Raw genomic sequence first — 21,219 nt, forward strand, 5'->3', positions numbered from 1 at the left:
GAATGTGCAGACTAGACAACCAGGCTCACTCCAGATCGTTCTGCTGGAGAACGCTTTGCACCTCGTCCTCTGGAGCAGATGACACCTCCTGGCTACAGCCAAACAAAAGATGTCCTGAGAGAGCCCTTCTTTACTTTCAGGTAAGCTTCCATCTGCATTTCTAATGTCAAACCTGGTTCTACCAGCATCTTTTAGAAGTAAGAGAATGATCTTTCTGAGTCCTAATGGTAGTTATCCATCTGAGTATCTAAACCAAATTAAGTCCCACTTACAGTCAGTGAGTCCTGTTTCCTGCACCTGTCCAGGCTGCAAAGCCTGGATAATCCTGTAAGGAATGAATGATACTAATGATCAGATTTTTGTCTCTAGGCTGTCAGAAATTCCTGTAAGAAAGAAATAATACATAGAAAAGAGACAAGCATATGCAAGAAACAGTGATGTGCACTCATAAATTAAACTTGAAGAAATCAAATCTCACCAAAAAGTAACAAGATTTGCCTAATTAAAAGGCCCGGGCTGTTTTGCACCCAAGTTCTGGTTTTATTTCACTTGTAAAAGGATCTCATATCCTCTGTCTTCTGGTGCAAATGCCTTTTAAAACCTAACAGTAAAAATTATACAAAAGGAAACTCCTAAGTTTGTTTAGTTTCTTTCAAATCCTGATGAGACGTTATTTTACTCTTCTCTGCTTTCTTCTTTACTTGTAAGATGCATGTTTCGTTCACAGTCTTGCTGCCTGATCCCATGACGTCAGCTGACTCGATCTGCCAGAAGAAACGCACAAAATCTGCGTCCTCACCAGCAGCTTTCAGGACTGGTGGCACTTGCAGCTGCCATTTTGTTGGGGGGCTCCAGGGGTGGCAGGGAGCAGAGCTGAGGTGCAGAGGCAGGCTCTGGCTCAGGTCATGCCATGCCAGAAGCAGCTCAGGGGGATCTCAGACTGTGGTGCCAGTGGGCTCGGGCTCCCCAGCAGTACCCAACAACTTGCACCCAACAGTTTGATCAATTGTATTCACTTCTAAGCTAATGTAAGCCAATTTAAGATCACCTACATAAGACCCTCCCTATTTAAATCACTTCAGAAATACATTTGCTTATACTGGTATGATTACCATGGGTAGACCTAACCCCTAGTTCCTTTCCTTCTTTAGACTGTAATATTAAATCAGATCATTAAATTCACTCTGTGAAGATTGTTACGGTTTTTAAATCTCAGATATAAAGAACTCAAACCAGTAAGCCATAGGTATCTATTAGATCTCCTCATGTCAACAGCCTGGAAAAGTATGAATGGCTTAGAAGAGCGTATCTGAGAACAGTTTGGTAATTGATGATGAACACATTCCAAGAAATGCACAGTACAAAAATCTATGTACTGGTTGGATTTCCAGAGGCAGTCAGGAAGGTTAATAACTAAGCCACTGCTGGCAGTGAAAAAGATGAAAGCTGGTAGTTCTCGGATTTCAGCAGCTTTTGAAGACCTATGTTTTGCACAGGTGAGAACGACAGCAGCAGCATGGTGCTGGAGGGGACTAGGAGGCATGTAACGGAAGCAGTGAGCTTCATCTCGTGTTGTTTGGAGACAAGTCACCATCTGAAGTGATGTGGGCACATTGTCCCAAGTCAGTCCTGGGGCTGCCCTCTGGTTGCACCTATCTTATACTGTATCCATTATAAAGTTGGTATAGGTTACTTTGGTTTCTATTAATAAGAAACCAAAGAAATTTCAATCAAAAGTATCCATTTTAGAACTAATTTAAGTTTATAATCAGTTTGGGATTACAAACAGCTTTTGTGTAATGCCTAAAATAATTGCTCCTCCCAACTGTTGCAAGTTGCCACATCAGTACAAAAACACATGCTTAACACCAAACACAAAATTGAAGTTACCTGACCAGCAAGCGTGACTTCATAACTATCAAAAGTATCGCTGCCTTTAGTCCATGGAGGAGGTGGGTCACTGTGATTTAAAAGGAAGTAATCAATATGTGATTGTTCTGTTAACATGCAAGTAAACAAAATTAAAGTGAGTTCCAACCTGCAAGAGGATCATAGCTTAACAGATTAGTGAGCTTTTGAAGATTTCATCCAATAGAATTTACGATTTTCAGTGATCACAGCAGAGTGCTTTTCTGGCAATAACCAAAAATCTTTTACTGTAAAGTTTTATATGAAAATAAATGCATTCATCCAGTTACTAATGAAAGATCAAAGAAGTAAGACATCACAGCTGATTGTGATATCTTCTAGTATAAAAGATTAGATCGATCCTGTGTTATACCTGCCTTAAAGCAGAAAAGGCTTCTGGTAAATAAATTTCCTGAAGGGGAGGTCAGTCAGCAGAACACAGTGAAAGCGAGCACCTCGCAGAGCTGGCCGGCAGCACTGACAGCTGCACAGCACACTCTGCACCTTTGGCTGCCTTACTCTAATCTTCCTTTTGGAGGGCAGGCACTGAAGAAAGGGGCTGTCACTTCTTTTTGTCAAGGTCTGAAGCCTGACTGAATGACTGGTCTCGTGTCTTCTCTTGCCCCATGCCAGGCAAGCAGGGCTGGGTGGTGAGAAGAAGCAACAGACCCCATCAAAAGTCCAGCAATCCTCTGGCAAAGGCACACCCATAAACCACATCAGAAGATCCAAATACCCCAGGAGCAGGGCCAGGAGCAGTCAAAGCACTGGTAGCACCTCTCCAAACTGGAGCAAAGGCCCAGCAATGGTTCCATCAGGTCTCCAGGGCCATGGGCAGAGCGTGGGTGGGAGAGGACCTGGGGTGGCTGCTCAGGGCCAGGGGGGCACTAGTGTGCCCAGGGCCCTGGCATGGTCTCTGTAGAGTTAATTCCAGCTCTTGAGCACAGATACCACATTTTAGGCACTTACATATATTTATCATAACTAGACATGTAATTATACCTGCTACACCTGTCATTACACCTAAAGCAGTAACTTTTTTCCCCATTAACTTCAGATGACCAAAGTCAGAGCATACTCTGACCCATGGCTTGCAATATTAATTATTTTTCAAAGTCAGAGAAGCATTGACAGAAAAAAATCCTGGAAAATTAATTTTAACACTTCAGTCTTTACTATCCAAATTATACCTTTCTCAGCATTTTATGACATCTTTTCAAGTGTCAACAAATTCAAACACCTTGTCTGTGATGTTAAGGGTAACAAACACTGTAAAATCATAAATGCACATTCAGGGCTTAAACACAGTGCCTTTTCCCCTCGGGGTGTTTCCTTGTTGGGAAGTACTGTCGCAACATTGTAACAGTGCTGTTCCTTTGTTTCAAATTAAAATCAATTTCCCCTCCTATAAGGTGGAGAAAGTGATTTTATTTTGAAGCAAACCAAGTTTGAGTCACACCCTCACACAGGTGCACTCAGCCATGCCCACCCCCACCTGCCTGGTGTGCAAGCACCCAGGCATGTGGCCGGTGGTGTCCCCAGGACTCCTGGCAGCGACACTGGGGATGAGGGAGCACTGTGAAATATTGGTAGAAATATTAAACATTGTTTTGTTAGGAACGAACAAAGTTCCTACTTTAGAAGGACACAAGCTGTGCACTGTCATTGCGGAGTATTGCTGGAAATCCCTTCACAAACCCTTTGTGCATTAGTGGCAGTAGATAGGGCATTGCTGCATGTTCCATCTTATACCTCTCCCTTTTGCTTCCTCCAGCCCCTGGGGCAGCTGAAGGATCTAATGACCTGTAGGCAATTTCAATACACTGGACACCAGCCAGATATTTCCACCACACTGGAAAAACAGTGGGCTTGAAACTACGATGCTTTGTCATTCTTACCTTCCCATACAGCTGCCCAATTATAAAGCGCATCCTGCAGAAGGAAAGAGGTGGGGTCAGCTCCTCTCTTAGGTGGGGTCAGCTCCTCTCTTCTTCCCAGGAGAACAGGGAAATGACTTCATCATGAAACTCTAACAGAGCTTTGTGTTTTTTTCCGAAATTCCTCCTAGAGAAGAGCTTGTTGCTGCCACAAACTGCTAACAGAGGAAGCCAGTTGAGAGACAGTGTGACAGTTGTGCTGCTGAAACAGGCAACAGCCTGTTGCAAATACACTGCCTCACATAGGATATGCTCAGGGTTTGTGCAACACCAGAAGGTAAAATATTTATCAGGGGGTTTTGTGCTAGTAGGAGACATTGTCAGAGCATGTTTCTGCTTGTGATAAGTACGGTGAAGTTATGGTTGGTTCCTAGAGCAGAGGAAAGCACTCCTCAGGCCAATCGAATGGGGATATCTAGTGGCTGTAAATCTCCTCCACATAGACTTTTTTTTTTTGATGGGAGAAGATTGAAAAGGTGATTATGTCAGCGGGATCACAGTTGCTTTGGTTACCCCCTCTTCTCTCTTGAGCCACTCAGCCCATATTCGTGTCGATACAGCGTTGAGCTTTGTGTTCCTTAAACACTGCCGCGGCCTGAGGCACGAAGGTCTAGTATTCACCAGCAGGAAACCAACACATTCCTGGAACCATGATCTTGCTCTTCTCTTCTGCGGTCCAGGCTGCCTGGATCTCCTGTGCAGAGAGGGGTGCAAAGGGAGGATGGCTGGGCAGCAGAGAGCAGCAGAGAGCTGCAGGAGAAGCACCAAACCCGAGGCAGCCTCCGGCTTCCAGAGCCGTCTGTGCGCATCTATCACATGAGGACACAATAAAGAAACACATGAACAGAAGGAACTTGCTTCTTCAGCAGGTATTAAAAACTTTATTTTGTTCTGCCAAGGACAATTTTTCCCTAAGTTCCTTAGTAGAACAAAATTGATTTTTAATCATGCAAATTAAATACAAATTTCTCAGCAGATTTCCTGTACTCAGGCTTAACAGAAGGTAATTTGGGCATTGGAATGCTTGGAAAGGCTGATCTCTGAAGGGGCTGTATGCATGCCACCTCCCACCGCTGCCTGCCTGCCTGCCAGCCCGGGAGGAGCACGGCAGCACAGCAGCCCTCCAGCTGTGCCCAGCTGTGCAGCTGCAAGGGCAAGCCTCTGCTGCTCCACCTGTGCGCACAGCCCATGGCTTGTTGACTTGTCTGGAGAGCTGCCCTGGAGTTGCACAAAGGGAGATGCACAGGTAAGCTCCTACTTAAAGCTCTGTTTGTGAAACGGTGCGTGAAGGCTGGACTAAAAGCTGGAGAACTGACCCTGAAAATCTCTTCATGGGCCAAACTGCTACTCTGCTTTGCCCAATAACCCATTGGCTGTACTGAGCATAATGCACATATTAATAACATCCTGACAGTATCTTTGTGGGAAGGCCGTAGGTTAACACTCCTTGCTATTATAGTAGCTCACTGAAAAGTTACCAGATGTATTTTACTTGGGCTTTGAGATTGTCTACTGCAGAGAGGGACAAATTAAAACAGTATCAGGCTAGAGAAAATGCCTGCATCCTCTGGTTAAGTAAGCAACAGTTCACCCATTCTTTGGCTAAATAAAGTAAAAATCTATGTATGTCTTTATAAATTCCCAGCAATAATTCATTATCTGCTTTCAAATGGCAACACGAGCCTTTACTAAGTGGTTTCCTATATGGAAAGGCCCTGCTGTCTACTCAGATGGCATTATAGCCTTAGTCAACAATAAAAATGCGCAGGAATTAATTACCGTCTGTTTCAAGGCCCTGTGCCGTTAGTGTGAGAGGTGTCAGGCTGGTTTAGAGGCCAGCACTTGAGCTTTGGCAATCAGATGTGGTTTCCTTTGAAATTCAAGCGCGGACTTATGTCTCCCCGGGGAACTCTGCGAGAACCGCCAGTTCCAGCCGCGGGCGGTCACGTACGGCGCGGGAAAGCGAGGGATTCCCCGAGGAGCTCCCCTGTTCTCAGGCCGCGCTCCCGCGGCTGCGGTGGGAGGCCCGCACGGGCCCCTCCGTCTCCTCCGGGCGGCGTGGACGGCGCCCCGGCCCGGCGCCCCGGCCCGGCGCCCCGGCCCGGCGCCCCGGCCCGGCGCCCCGGCCCGGCGCCCCGGCCCGGCGCCCCGGCCCGGCGCCCCGCCCCGCCGCCCCGCCCGCCGCCCCGCCCCGGCGCCCCGCCCCGCCGCCCCGGCCCGGCGCCCCGCCCCGCCCCGCCGCCCCGCCCCGCCCCGCCGCCCCGCCCCGCCCCGCCGCCCCGCCCCGCCGCCCCGCCCCGCCGCCCCGCCCCGCCGCCCCGCCCCGCCGCCCCGCCCCGCCGCCCCGCCCCGCCGCCCCGCCGCCCCGCCCCGCCGCCCCGCCCCGCCCCGCCCCGCCCCGCCCCGCCGCCCCGCCCCGCCCCGCCGCCCCGCCCCCGCCGTCATGGCTGCCCGAGGGAGCGGGCGCAGGCGCGCGGCCCTCCGGGCTCCGCCCCGAGCGCCCCGCCCCGCGGCGGCGGCCAATGCGAGCGGGGCAGCCGCTGACGACAGAGCGGCTGGGCGCGCGGGAGGGCGGCTGGTCCGTCAGTTGGTGGCCGGAGGCGGCCGCAGCGGTCGGGCCTGGCTTGTCGCTCTGCCGCGGCGGCAGGAGGAGTGGAGGTCGCGCCATGTCGCGACTCAGTCCGCAGGAGGAGAACTTGCAGGGTAAGGGCTGGCGGTCGCTTGCAGGGCAGGCTGGGCCTGGCGCCGTCTGGGGCGGCGTCCGGGGCCTTCTCCCTCCCTCCCGCCCCCAGAGCCTAGCGGGCAGAGCGGCCCTCAGGCGCGGCGCGGCCCTGAGGCGGCCGGTCGTACCGCCGCCGCCCCGGGCCTGCCTGGAGGCCGGGCGGTGCTTCAGGCGCCGCTGCCGGGCACGGGCGCTTCGTGGCGGTCGGGTGTCACCTCGCTGCCCGGGCGCGGCCTCCCCCCGGGCGCACGGGCAGCCTTGGCGGCGGTGGCAGCGCGCCTGCCTTCGTGTGTGTGAGCGGCACGGCGGGGCTCGCTCCCGGGCGTGCCAGGGCCCGGCCCGGGGGACGCTCAGTTGCCGAGCGAGACCCGACGTGCTGCAGTCCCGGTGCCTGGTCAGCCTGTGTGTGTGGTGGGGTCCCTGCCGTTAGCCTGGCAACGATAGCTCGGTAAACCGGCCACGCAGCTCCCTGGTAGTGCAGGGAAATGAAGACTCGGGTGGAAGAACAGGTCAGGTCTAAAAAAGCTACGATACCGCTTTTGCGTAGCTGAACTAGCAAGTACGGCTAGGTCACCGTAGATTGTCGTGAGATGTGTGCACTGTGGTAAGTACAGTCCTTACTTGTCAGAGGAAACCACCTACGGACAGTTTGGGATATGCCTTTGAGGAGACATCAGGGTCAGTTGCGTATATCATGCATTTAGCAAAAGTCAGAAGCAAATTTACCTGGCAAGTGAAACACCTGTGTGCAGCTGCATTTCAGATTGTGCGATTTATATGATGATTTTAGCAATCTAAGGAGACATTCTCATCTTTCTGTGGAATTCTGCTTTTTTGTTTCCACTTTTGAAAGCATATATTAAGAAATTAAGATTTCCAGAGCCGATGGAATACTTTTCTTTGAATGCTAATCTGTACTTCCACAGTATGTATCCTGGACTGGAATATCATTCTCTTCAAAATCCTTCCCCATGACTCGGTCTGTTCAGTTTGCATTGCCACGTTACGCATGCTTTTCTTTGTTTGTATTTCCAACTTCATAAAAATACAGGCTGTATTTAAATGGTAATATCACAGCACATTCCTTCCGCACTAGCACAACCTTACTCTCAACAGTGTCTAAAAGGGGGGGGGGGGCAATGTGTAAAACATGTACTGTGATCCCACTGTTATAATCTTGATCCCCATGTTTTAGCATGCATTTGCTGTGCTGTATCCGTAAGATTTCAGTAGATAAGTGTTAGTTCGCAGTATGAAGCAGTTGTGTTTGCCTGTGGGGCTGATGATTGTTGAAATACGAGTGTGCCTCGAATAGTATGCATCTCTACGGGAGAAAATAGCTTATGACCAAATCATTGTAGTGCAGTCCACACAGCACGGAGTCATTCTGCTTTTATAAGTAGAGGACCAGAAGCTGAGGAGGGAAGAGAGGTAGCCTAGGAGCTAGCTGGTACTCTCAAGGTAGCTGGAGCCAAAGCTGGGCGCTATCTTAATTTAAACTTCAGTGGTTGTGATCATTCTTCGGTAACAACTTGAGCTTTCGTAAGTTTTGGGGGAAAGAGTAGGGAAAAGTTTGTATAAACACATACCACATATGGTCACATGGAGGGGGAAAAAAGAACACAAACCAAATCAACAAAACAGTTGTGAAGAAAAGCAGCTATCCAGACAAATGTTTTCTCAAAACTTGGAGACCCAGTACATTTCACTGAAAAGATTTTGTGGTCGTCTGGCTTTTTAGAAGAAAGATACTAATGCTGTTAATGAAGGTTTTGATTTAAGTCGTGAACCTTCAGTCTCTTTACGATGAGAGTATCTTCATTTGATGTTTCTGTTTCATGCTAGATCTCTGCATTGGCTTCACCTCTTCTGCATACCTTTAAAACTGTTTTTATTCCTTCAGCTGTTCCCTTTAACAAGGCTTACATTCTGAGCTCTGCTCCAGCCTCCCTGCCTCAAATACAGGAAGGGTCCAAACCCCACTGTCTGTGTTTCTCCCTTTCCTTGCTTATGCCTTTGACACCCTTTCTGCGGTGCTCACCAGAATTCAGGGAGTGTAACCTGCCCTCTTGCTCCTGTACTTACTGTTCATGTTTCCTGTGAACGGTTCTAGGATGGACACAATACATCTGTCTGTTTCTGCTGCTGTTTACACGCATAAACATGTTACATAGGCAAATTCCACTGATGTTTTTATAATTCAGATATTATTTGTCCCTTGAGCTGATTTATAAATGAGACAACAGATGCAGGTCCTTTTTTGCATTGGTTCCTGCTAGCCCAGAAGAGGGCTGTTATTTAGCACAGTCTTAAAAAAAACAAAGCAGCACGTGACTGTCTGTGTTAAATATACTGCACGTAGCAAACACATGATCTAGTTGTTGCCACATATCCTCTATTGCTTAACAGTAACACCTAAAAATGCTTACTGACAAAAGGCCAAGCAAAACACATTTTGATTCTTTTAAATACTAAAATATTTTCAGTAAATGAATAAATAAACTTTGGCAGAGAAAGTCCCTGAGATTATTTTATTTGGCTGTCACCTATGTTGAACAATTAAAAATTAAACGTATCCCAAAATAAAAGATCTTCAGCTGCAGAAAGAGATGCAATGTACTGACCAGCTTCATTTCAATTCTGTGAGACTTCCCAGCTCACCAACAAAAGCGCCCCTGCCTTTTGGCATTTCATCATGTTTATTAGTTGAGATGTTAGCGATGGTACTTCTACATGTCCTACTGTAATGTCACACTTGGGAGGGTCAATAGTTTCATATTTTACATGCCTTTTATGCAAAACCACGTGGTTTATTCTGTTTCTGTTTGCAATTATGCCAAGCAGGTTCCTGGGTGGAACTCCACTTCAGCAGTAATGGAAACGGCAGTGGAAGCACTGGCACTCTGACGAGTCAAGAGCAAGTACCAGCCTCTATTTCCATTCACAATGGTGACATGGAGAAAATACTCCTTGATGCTCAACATGAATCTGGAAGAAGCAGTTCAAGAGAAAGTTCACATTGCGACAGGTAAGCAGGATGCTTTATTGTAAGCAAAGAGAAGGTCACTGTTAGAGCCATTTTTATGCACAGGAGGCAAAGACAAAACCAGAAGTGCTTACATATGTGCACATGCATGTACATATACACAGATGCAGAGAGGAAGGGACTGGAATTTCAGATTTAAAAGATTGATACTTAAATCCTGGAGTAATGCCTGGGTAGAAGCTGGTTCTGAAATGAGAAAGAAGTTACAGAGGAAGGGGACTCTAGAAGGCTTCTCGCATCTCATGAAGATGCCATCCTGGGGTTTTGGTGTGTCCTGCTGCAGCAGCTGAACCTGCTGTGGGTGCGCTGCTTGTGTGCAGGCAGCAGTCTTGTTCTAGTAAATAAAACACTTGAGAGCTGCGTGTAGCTGTCATTCTAAGGGGTCAGTCCTTGTGCAAGCAGTGTCATTGCTGGTCTTAAGAGCATATAGTGCTGCCAATGCTGCTGCCTGGAACAGGAATGTCAGGGAAAGGTGATAAAAAGCAGCTTGTGTTTTGTAATGAGCTACATCAGTTGATAGTTCTTAGGTAGTTGCCAAAGAATTGTCCTGTATCTAGTTTACAAAACATAACGGATTTCATATAACATGGAGTATAACACAACAAAACAACTTAATGTTTGATGCAAATTGTCACTCAGTGTTATTAATTCACTTTTTTGATTTTGATGGGCTGTGAAGTCTGCAGCATAAAATTTGTTTAAAAAAGGAGCTACAGGGCTCAAAATAGACAGTAGGATGCAGAATTTCGTAGTTCTATCTGGCTAGTTTACATTCAAACCAAACCCCACTTCTGTTTATCACTTGCTGCCCATTGTTATTTAGCAAGTAACATGGGCCAAATCATACAGCCTCGCAGGCATATCTCAGCACTGCTGAAAAACAGTTCTGTGCAGCACATTTCTTGACAGATTGTTACAAAATCAAAGATGAATTGAATATGATGGCTGCATTATGTCACTGGTTGACAGATTTATCTCTTAAGTTATGGTCAGGGTGCTATAGCTCTCTGTGAGAACTGTGCATATAAGCTTTGTTGACTAGCTTTTAGTGCATACCATAAATGTCATGAAAAATGTAATGAGTTCTTTCTTACTTGCATTTCTCTTTTTATCAAGCCCTCCTCGTTCCCAGACACCTCAGGACAGTCACAGAGCCTTGGAAATAGAGAGCCACAGCAGTGGAGAAAAGAATAGCTTTCAGGTAAAAATGTCATCTTTGCTTTGGGAGAGAGAATTTCTTACTTGTTGTTTGGAAACCAGCATTAGGAAATAAGTGAAGCTGCTGATGTAGAGACTTGAGTAACTTGGAATAATCTTTGCAGAATCAGGCTTTGTGTATTTGACTTGTAGGCATTTATTTTTTAATCTGTAACTTGAGATTTTTCAGATGGATTTCAGTGCCCTAATGTATTGTCTTAAAATGGCTGGGTCCTCAAAAGCCTCTTTCCAGCCACAGGTTGAAAAGGCCAACCTTCAGAGCCTACAAATAGCTTTTAGGAAGAAAAAAAAAAAATCCAGAAGATGACTACTAGTCTAGAATTCAAGAGAGCTGGAGTCAGCACCTTGCTAAGCCTCCAGCTTCTGGTGATCCTGAGATGTGTTCTCTATCATGGTTTCATTTGCCCACTGAAGTAGGTGTTACTCTCCTCAATAGCTTAATTGAGATTGAAGTCTAACAGATTGAAACAACTGGATTTTATCTTAAGGTGTGTAGGAAACCCATCAATAGGGTGGATATATGCAGGGTTATATAGGTGAGCATTAATGTTCTGTGGACAACTTACCATGCAGAAGTTTCCTCTATCCCCTTTGACTGTCAACTTGGTACATTTCATGCATCGTCTACAATGAAATTTGATTTAAATGCACTGCCACCAGTGAATTTAAAAAATGAATTTGACAGCAGCAAGAATTTCTGGAGTCACTTAAATGTGACAGCCAGTAACATACACTTTCAAAGCACCTGCATAGCTTTATGATTCCAATTCATTTTAAGAACTAGTACTTAAGATTTCTACACACTGCTTTGAAAATAGAAATAACTGATTTTTTTTAATTTTTTAAATTGTTTGTGTGCAAAGAAAATCAGTAAATACATTTGAGAAAAGAATGGGGGAAAAGTTATATTAACCATGTTTTATCAATATATAGCTTATTGCATGAAGACATGCTAAAATATTAACTCTTCACTGTAATTAATTAGCTTTGATAGGAAAGGATTTACTTGGAAAACATTTTGAGGAGTGAAGTATTGAAAGCAGATAAATTTCTCTGCTCTTCCGAAGACTTGCTGTATTATTTTGTGTAAATCATTCTCCCTGCACTGTTTACATACAAAGAGATACTGGGTTTTTTTGTTAAATTGAAATATATACTGTGCCTGTGACTAATTCTTACAGGGCTAGTAGTTAGCAATTAGAAATCAAGGTTATATTTTGCTTGGAGCCTTGGCATGAAAAGAAATAGCAATGTATGATAAACTGGCAAAAGTTACCAGCACTAAGTTACTCATGCTGCATTGTGCAGTGTTATTTCTTTAATTCCAGTAAGAACTTGGGACTCTTGCATTTTACTTGGAAAAAGAAAAAAAAAAGCTATTTCTTCCATCACCTCCCTTTCTCAATTACTAGTGTTTATCATCTGTAGCTGAGTGTATGCTGGGTATTGTCATCTCAGGGTCTTTGCGATTTCCTCCGTTGTCTGTGTCAGTTCATGAGTTAGCTTTTTCTACCTAGTGGTATGAACTTTTTAAAACAAAGTCCATGTGTTTGTTGTTTGTACAGTATTTAACCTTGTGGGCTTTCAGCTTTGTATGGTTTCTAAGTTACACAGCTGTATCAATAATACATAGATTTAATCAGTTCTCAAAATCATGTGAAATGTGCTTGGTGCCATTGTCTCTTCCTTTATGTGAATTTCTCCCCATCATCTCTACAACTCCAGTGGGAATCTATCTGAATGAATTACACCTTTAGGTTAGCTAAATGTTACTGGAAATTAATTTTATATTTCCAGAAAACTGTTCATATGTTTAAAGATCATTATTTAGACTTTGAGAATAATCAAAAGTTAGAAAAGCATGAGAATTAAAGTTACCTGGGCAGTTTTATTTCCATTCTTAAGTGTGCATGTGTGCATATATAGCTATTTTAATTCTATGATCAGGTACTGTTTCTATTACAAGACCTTGGCTCCATTTAATGCACATGTATTAAACAAGAAACAATATTCTTATTCAGCATTTATGCTGTAAGTCACTTGAAAACAAGTCCACTGTGTGTGTGTGTTTTTCTACGCAGCTGTGTGCAGATAGACGTGGGCTCATTTTGCCTGTACTCCCAGGTACTGGCCCCAAAGCCGGGTAGCCTTAGGAGGCTACAGTTAGTTTCACTTGGCTTGTATTAGCTTGATCAAGGATTTTCAGGTAAGTATGACATCCGTCCCGTGTTGAATGCAGGCAGAAAGGTTCTTCTGCCAAATGTCAGTCAGATGTGTGGAGATATTTTCAGATCCGATATGTAAGGATTAAATGCAGTACTGTGGCATTTTATTTCCAGTGTGGTCTTCACTTAAGCAAATAATGGGATATGGTCTTTTTCATTCACATCATGCCCTGAAGACAGATCTCCCTCTTCTCCATGTATATCCAGGATCTAAATACTTTGATAAAGTGATGTGGGAAGAGATAGGGAAAGACGAGCATCAGAGGCAGTGTAGCATATGGTCTTAGATGCAGAACAGGAACTTTGTTTTGCACTACTAACTTCCTACCTATGGAAGTTCTGAGTACTGTTTGATGATGGCTCTTTGTTTTAGTCTGAAGAAGATTTTCTTGAAAGGAGGAAAGAAGTAGAAAGGCTCCTGAAGAAGAATGCAGATTGGATATGGGATTGGTCCAGCAGGCCAGAGAACATCCCGCCAAAGTGAGTGCTTCTGGATGAGCCTGGATGCAGTTTTTACTTCTGCAGGTCTAAATAGGTATCTGTTAATGCTGTGATTGTGTTTTCTTCCTCAAAACTAGGGAATTCCTTTTTAAACATCCCAGGCGCACAGCTACTCTCAGCATGAGAAATACCAGTGTAATGAAGAAAGGGGGGATATTCTCAGCAGAATTTTTGAAGGTTTTTCTTCCATCTTTGCTTCTTTCTCATTTGCTTGCCATTGGGTTAGGGTAAGTTTCAATTTTATTAATTTATTTTTTAAAAAAATTATACATATTTTTTTAACCTGTTTTCTCTGAGGCCTATTGCTTACTCCCAGTTCCCCCTGTCTAAAAGATGAGCAATAACGCTTTTATCCATAGAAGGGGGGACAGGTGGTTATTCAGCAAATGCTTTCTACTTGTTTATCTGTGGTATTGCTGAATGTATCAAGTTTTCTTTTTCTGTTTTTCTCGCTCAATGAGAATTTTTCAAAATAATTAAGCAGGAGTGAAATTCAGATATTTTTTTATATATATATATATAAAACATGAACTATAGTTATACTTACACACTGTGTGGTTCCATTGGAGATATGCCTTCTAATATCACAACTAGTTGCAAAGGTAAAATATATTATTTAATATATTTCAAAATTCTATACACACTTGGGAGGGACGGGGGACACCAAACAAAACAGAAATCTGTTTTCTTTCAGTGATTTAGGGGTTAGATGATACTTCTTTAAAAACAGCTACTGGACACAGACTAAAGGGAGGAGATTAAATGCCTTTTAGTCAGGTCAAAGTTTGCCTACACTTAAGTATGGCCAGTTTCTTGTTATTGGTAAAGAATGCTGGGAATCCAGGCACATCTGGCCGCTCTCCATCAGCGTATGCTGTACCACACTGCGGGTTTGGGGAGAAGTCAGACGAGTTCTGAGGAGGTTCCTGTTTTGCAAGGAACCTGCCATTAGCTCTGGTGCTGCTCTTTCTCTGCTCACTCCCTTGCATAAATCCTGAACCTTACCAAGGCTATGAAAGTTAGTAGCAAAGGGATGCAAGAGACTGAGGGCAATGGGAGGACTCTGCACAGCTACAGTAACTGGAAGGAGGGACAGCTCAGATCTTCTGTGGTCCCTGTAGCATGCATAATTTTGTGTGGATGAAGGCACAGGGTATTTACAAAAACAAGATCTCAGCTACGTAATACTGTGGAAGTAACATGAAACTAATTTAACTTCAAAAATTAAAATTGGTAACTGCACAAGATAGAGTAAAAGCACAGTGAATTTTCCTTTCAAAATAAACTCAAGTTTGGTGGTGTAAGTACTTAATTCCTTCCTGGCCACTTCCACCACTGCTGTAAACTTGCATCATTCTAGTTCCATAAAGGGTAAGTAACAGTCACATATTCAGAAAGTGCTTAATGTAGTATCAGCAAAATAGTTACACATCAAAATAATAATTTCTTGAAGCTGAAAGAAGTCAATGAATAGAAGACATGACATAGGGCATCTGTGAAGGTACACCAAGCTGGGAAACAATGACCAGAAAAATAGTAAGAAGTACATGAAAGGTGATAGTAAAATGAGAGGTTTACAAGTGTCAGATGTATTTCTTAAATAGAAAAACTTAAGGTAACAAAAGGAAAAAGGTAGTAAGGCATCTGCCTTGGAGACTTCCTGAAGCAGCAGTGTGTTCTTGCTAACCCCGCACTTTCCTCTGACTGGCATTCCTGAAGCTGAACAGCGTACACAGAATATTTCAGTCTTAGAACTTGGGGAGCATTACTAGACAAGGGTATGCACAAAGTCACTAGCAACGGGAGAGTGTTTCATAGTAGTCACTTGATTTGCCTGCTAAATTACAGCTGCCACTGCTGCTCTTCCTCCTGGAAAGTACATAAGTAGTAACCTGATGAGAAAAAGTGTTCCTTACATGCTGCACGTTCTGTTTGAAATGAAACACAGCCCTCTCTGACTAATGTTCTTGATCCTTAGGATTTACATTGGAAGACGCCTTACAACCACAGCTTCAAGCAGTACGTTTTAAAGTCACCTGAAATCTTAGTTTCAAAGCAAAGAAGATACCCGGGAATACAGGAGGTGAAGAGCAGAAACATCTAAGCTAGCCACGACTGCGTGATCAGCATGTACTTGTTGTGTAAATGTTGTGTTCGTAGTTTAATAAAAATGGGAAGAGACACTAAAGCTAATGTTACCATATATTGTCTTCTGGATCAATTCATACAGCATGTTTCAGATGCATTAACATCTGTTATATTGCTTTGTAGTGAAGTATCTTTGAAAGTTAGGAGAACTTGATGTTTAAAACCAGTCCTAGCTTTAATATAGCACTTGTGATTCAGCTAGGTATTCATCTAAACTGCTCTTTGTACTTCATAGATGTGAATATTTGTCACTGCTGCTGCTAGTCATGACACTAAGGGATTAGCCCAAAACAATGTGTGGCCTTACGTATCATATACAGGAATTCAGAGAAGCTTTTACCTCACTTGGGACAGTTTGTTCCGTATGTGGATTTTGCTTGGCGCTCTCTCACTTTTGGGAGAGATGTGCAATGTTAATGTTGATAGATGCCATCAGCTGGAAGAAATTAAGAGTATGAGTAAAACTTCTATCAGTTTTTACTAGCTCAAAGAGTGATGCACAACAGCCTCAATTAAAATTTGGACTTTAGTGCCTAAGAAATAGCTTCTTTTGCAAAGACATTTAATTCCCCAATTAATAGACGTTCCTGCTGTTGTATCTACTTGCAGACTATTGCTTCTCAGTCTTTATCTGTGAAATAATATATTTGCATCTTATTTGCCTCATCCTTGTATAGATTTTAAAAAGGGTTGCTTGCTTATTTGTTTTTACTAATGGAATGCCTTTTCATTCAGTGATTTTACCCTATTTAATGAGAAGAAAATGAATGTCTGCCAAAATATTTTATATATTTAAATAAAAAGGTTCCTTGTGGACTCCGAGTTTTCTCATTCCTTTTTCTTTAATAGTTGTTGAGGTGAAAGTGGCTGACAAGGCTCTTTGCCTTTCAACAAGTGTTTCACACTGTTTACTTGCATAACTTAACAAATTTAATTTCTGTAGAAGAAACTTCATTGCTTATTGTTAAATTTGAATATGGCTAAGCTGTCAGTAGAAGTCACTCAGTAAACAGAAACTTGCTGAACTTGCAAAAACGGTTTCTAGTTTGTACTGTCACCATCATTTAAAAATAAATTTGCTTTCTACTTTATTTTTGTCCTTATTTAGCAGTACTGTTGCCTTCTGTGCTTGAAATGGCACCTGTGAAAATGGGGTTAGCAGGCACCTTGTACAGGATATTCGCACAGCTTGGGGTGTGTTTTGTTTCCCATGGGGGTAAATCACTTGTCCTTGCTCACACGAATTTTATCGCATACCTTTTACGGGAGGACCAGGATCTGTTTGGGTTTTTTACTGCATGTTTATGTGCAATGAAAAGTGGATTTTTAGGCTTGCTTTAATTTCTGAATAGTATTTCCCATATCCTGTCCTGTTGCTGGGTGCTACTGGACAGAGTCTGGTCCTCTTAACCCTCATCCTTAAGGTATTTGTGTACATTGGTAAAATATGTGAAACCAGACACAGTGTTTTTCAGTTCGCTTGCAATTGGAGTTGAATCTCAACATTGCACCATAGTAGTATTAAAAACATTGGTATCAGAATTAACTATTGGGTAACTGCTTCTCCTCCTTTGGAAAAACAAGAGGGTGGGGGGTTTTATACCATTGCATCCAAATTTATATAAAATATTTCTTAGAAATACTGCTAAAACCCCAGCAATTTACTGAGCAGCTCACACCCAAAGTTCCTTGCAGTACAGCAGGTAGAGCAGGGTGTTCTGTGAGCTCCCATCCATCTTTCACTTTTCCAAGGTCCTTCCTGTTTTTCCTTTCTCATTTGTGTTAAGTATTTCTTGTTTTCACTGAAAGTGGAGAGACAGCAACTGCACTGGAATTTTCCCAGTTCGTATTCTGTGATGATGGGTGTTTTAAAATGAAAGACCCACGGATGCTGTTAGAGGTGCCTCGGAACCACACTGCAGCGGTACGCGCTGGAGTGCCCCAGTGGTGTGATGCCAAGTGTAGTTACGGACTTGCCTTACTGTGACTGAAGGAACGACATTGGTTCATTGTTCTCCCTTTTTATAACACAGAAGCAAGGAAATCCTGTGTGGACAGGAACAGAATTCCCCCCCCTGAAAAAGCAAAGCAGGCTCACATTCTTGCAGCAACTGGAAATTTTCTGTCCGAGGCTGGAGCCTGAAGCGGAGAGCGCAGGTGAGCTCAGCAGCAGGCAGAGCATCGTCCTGGCAGCAAACTGCAGCACCCACCCACGTCCTGCCCACGTCAGCCTTCTCGTTACGCTGTCATTTCCTGTGTAACTTCTCACAGATTGTAGTAGGAAAATGAAAAAAATGCTTTGTGTATTTAAATTATGTTATTTGCGTATTTACCATTACCAGCACCTTGAAAAGTGGCCTATCTAGTATCTGTCACAGCTGCTGAGAAAACATTTCTGATTTACATCGCCACTTTGATTTGAAATGAGAAGTGGTTTATGTTACAGTGTCCTTTTTTTTAATTCCTACCATTCCATCAGCTCCCCCATCCCTTGGGATCACACCTGCGTGGCACACTGGTGCATGTGTCAGCCTTCACGATGCCGCTGCAGCCCGGGCCCCCGGCCCATCGTTGACCCCTCACTAGAATTGTGGCTACCTGGCGTGAGTGGAAGCAAACAGCACACGGGCCACACGGGCCGGACGGCGGCAGAAAAAGCATCAGAAAAGGCATCTCGGTCTCTCTGTGCAGACGGCTGGCTTTTTTTTTCCAGCTTAGGCACAAGGAACGAGTGATGGTTTTAGAGGTAGTTACAGATGTCATTCTTACTCATTCTTAATTTACATTGATTTTAATTAGAATTACATGCATAATTATCTCTGAGGATCTGATCCCATGTCCTTGATCTTGCAGTGGATGAAGATAGTTTCAGCAGCTTTTTCAGTGTGCACATGCAGGGGTGTGCTGCTTCCCCTACAGCTATCCAGCGGGGCTAGTTTGTCCATCTTCAGTTATTACGGAAAGTTGAAGGCAATAAGCACAGATACGAGTTTTGTAGATAATCTGGACCATGATTCACTATCTCATCAAGAATTTAATCAGCAAGATGTACTCAGGGATGCTAATACTGTACTGAAGTACTGGGGCGCTGACTTACACAAGTATCACAGCCATTATTACACTCTTTACCCACAGTTTTAGGATCATCATATTCAACCCATGATCCACCACATTTACCTGATGTGCCCAAGGTGGTGATTACCCATTTCAGAAACATCAATGTGTGAAAGATCTAAAAGAATCATCAGACTGTCAGGGTCTTTTTCTACAGCAGCAACTTATTTTGTAAAAGGTATGCGATAAAATTTGTGTGAGCAAGGACAAGTGATTTACCCCCATGGGAAACAAAACACACCCCAAGCTGTGCGAATATCCTGTACAAGGTGCCTGCTAACCCCATTTTCACAGGTGCCATTTCAAGCACAGAAGGCAACAGTACTGCTAAATAAGGACAAAATCAGAGGCTGCCCTGATCCAAGCTGAATTGGTGTATACGAAAAAATTATTTTTAACATGATTGAAAGAAGCAAAGTTAATTAAAAAAGCCCAAACCAACAACCCCAAAAGACTGTAGTCATCATGGTGCCTTTAAACTAGCAAAATACTTGACATCATTATCCCATTACTGCCCAAGGCATTCTTACAGAGCTGCATCAGTTTTATACCATCAAACGTTGGCCCTTTGCCAAGGGGTTTTCAATATGGATCTCTGTAACAGATGCCTCATACAAATGTCACAGTTAGGAACTTTTTAAAAACAGCTTTAAAGCACACAAGCTTCTCTAAAGCCTTGCAACCAGTGGACAAGTAATCTGAAATAAATATTAATATTAAAAGAAATAGCCCAGAACTGCCTTAACACGCTAGATTTTGACAAAATTTGCACTGAAGACTTTAAGCTCTTCGATATTCACACCAGAGGAAATGGAAAATTCAGTCAATTTTGCAATTAAATTTATTTTCTTAAAAAAAAAAATGAAATGGTGACAGCATAAATAAGTAGTATTTTAAGTACAGCACACTTCCAGCCCGAAGAGCTTTATTTCTTTTGAGTGAGACAATGAGTATCCCTCGTAACCAGCCTCAGCACGGCTGCGGCCCAAGGCTGCGGTGCTGCTCGCTGTGCCTCCCCCGGCCCCGGGGCTCAGCCGGGGGGCTGGGCAGGGTCCTGGCCTGAGGGACAGGTGGGGGACAGGGGGGAAGCCTGGGCTGCGCACAGCGTCGCTCCTCCAGCACGGCCACGGCCGGGAAGCTCCGTGTCCTGAGGGCTGCGGGCGACAAGCGCTGGCGGGAGGTGAGCGATGGAGCTCGTGGCTTTCGGCGCCTCAGTTCACCAGAGCTTTCAGGGGCCTGGAAGCTCCATCGCCCTCCGACGCCGAGGGCACCACAGAGCCGCTGCTCCAGCTCACCCGGGCAGGAGCTTGGCCGAGTCCCTGACGCGCTGAGCCCTGGCTCCTGTCACCTCCGCTGCCACCAGCCCTCGTGGCCACAGGACCTGGGAAAGGGGCAGCGGGGGGTCTCGCTGTGGAAAGACGGCCCACACAAAACAGAGGTCAGGAAGGTGAAATATTCCCTGAGCACACGGGTGCTGCTGGGGTTGCACCAAGCTTCGGCAAGCGCAGCGTGCGGGGGCAGCAGCCCGACCCACAGCCGAGCAGTCCGGTCTGGCCCAGGGCTGCCAAGGCCTGGCAAGCTCACGCTGGCAGTGGCAGTGCAGGCCACGCTGGGGGCTTGTGTACTTTTGCGCAAAAAATACGTTCAGTGAAGTTGTGGTATTAAAAGCTCACCAAACATTTAAAGGAAGCCATGAAATAACTATTACAGACCTCAGTATTTTCTGAAGCCCCATCAAGCTGGCACCCAGGGCTCTCCACGTACGCAGCAGAAACCACCTCTTGCTCTGGAGCAGCAGTTGGTTCACTGCAGCTCCAAGCATTCTCTCAACCTGGGTTTAAAGCTTTGCATTGCAGCGTGCTTTGCTTCACTAGTGGAAAGCAATCCCCAGCAGCAACGAGCAGTGAGAGGCCAAGCTGATGGCTCTGGGCACGTGGGACATGTTGCACATGCCATTTATAACGGCCAAGGATGCCGTGAGGGGGGGCAGGGTCAGGAGTCAGCGAAGGCAAAGAGAAGCTGAGTTTAAGACAGAAGCTTTCAAGGATGCTACAACAGAGGGGAGGTGCTGCAGGACCAGTTCCCATTCTCCCTGCAGACTCTGCAGCTGGCACGGAGTGGGGGGTTGACCCCAGGAGCTGCTGGGTACAGCCGCAGAGCACACAGAGCCCCAGCCCAGGGAGAGCTCCAGTCACGGGCCGCCTCCTGCAGCATCCCCGCTGCAGCCAGGGCCAGGGCACCTTCAGCTGTTTCCCTGTTGGAAACTCAGCCAAATGCAGACGATTGTCTGCCCAAACATGCCCATGAAATTCGTACTCACCAAGGCTTAATGTAGCTGTTTACCACCCGTTTTGTAAGCACTGCTGGTGTTTGGATCAAATTTGGTGCAAGGCAGGAAAA

The 21,219-nt window shown here is 44.9% G+C and overlaps 1 protein-coding gene across 1 annotated transcript; it reads left to right on the forward strand.

Annotated features, from left to right (window-relative positions):
- Positions 1–6,363: 6,363 nt before the first annotated feature.
- On the forward strand, positions 6,364–16,524 carry BNIP3 (BCL2 interacting protein 3). The gene is made up of 6 exons (XM_037400291.1): positions 6,364–6,548; positions 9,412–9,595; positions 10,730–10,814; positions 13,430–13,536; positions 13,635–13,784; positions 15,536–16,524. Exons 1-6 carry the CDS (start codon positions 6,368–6,370, stop codon positions 15,585–15,587), a joined length of 759 nt encoding a protein of 252 aa, XP_037256188.1. The 5' UTR covers positions 6,364–6,367; the 3' UTR covers positions 15,588–16,524.
- Positions 16,525–21,219: the final 4,695 nt, after the last annotated feature.

This window comes from Falco rusticolus, chromosome 9, assembly GCF_015220075.1.
Source record: "Falco rusticolus isolate bFalRus1 chromosome 9, bFalRus1.pri, whole genome shotgun sequence".
NCBI classification, from domain to species: domain Eukaryota; kingdom Metazoa; phylum Chordata; class Aves; order Falconiformes; family Falconidae; genus Falco; species Falco rusticolus.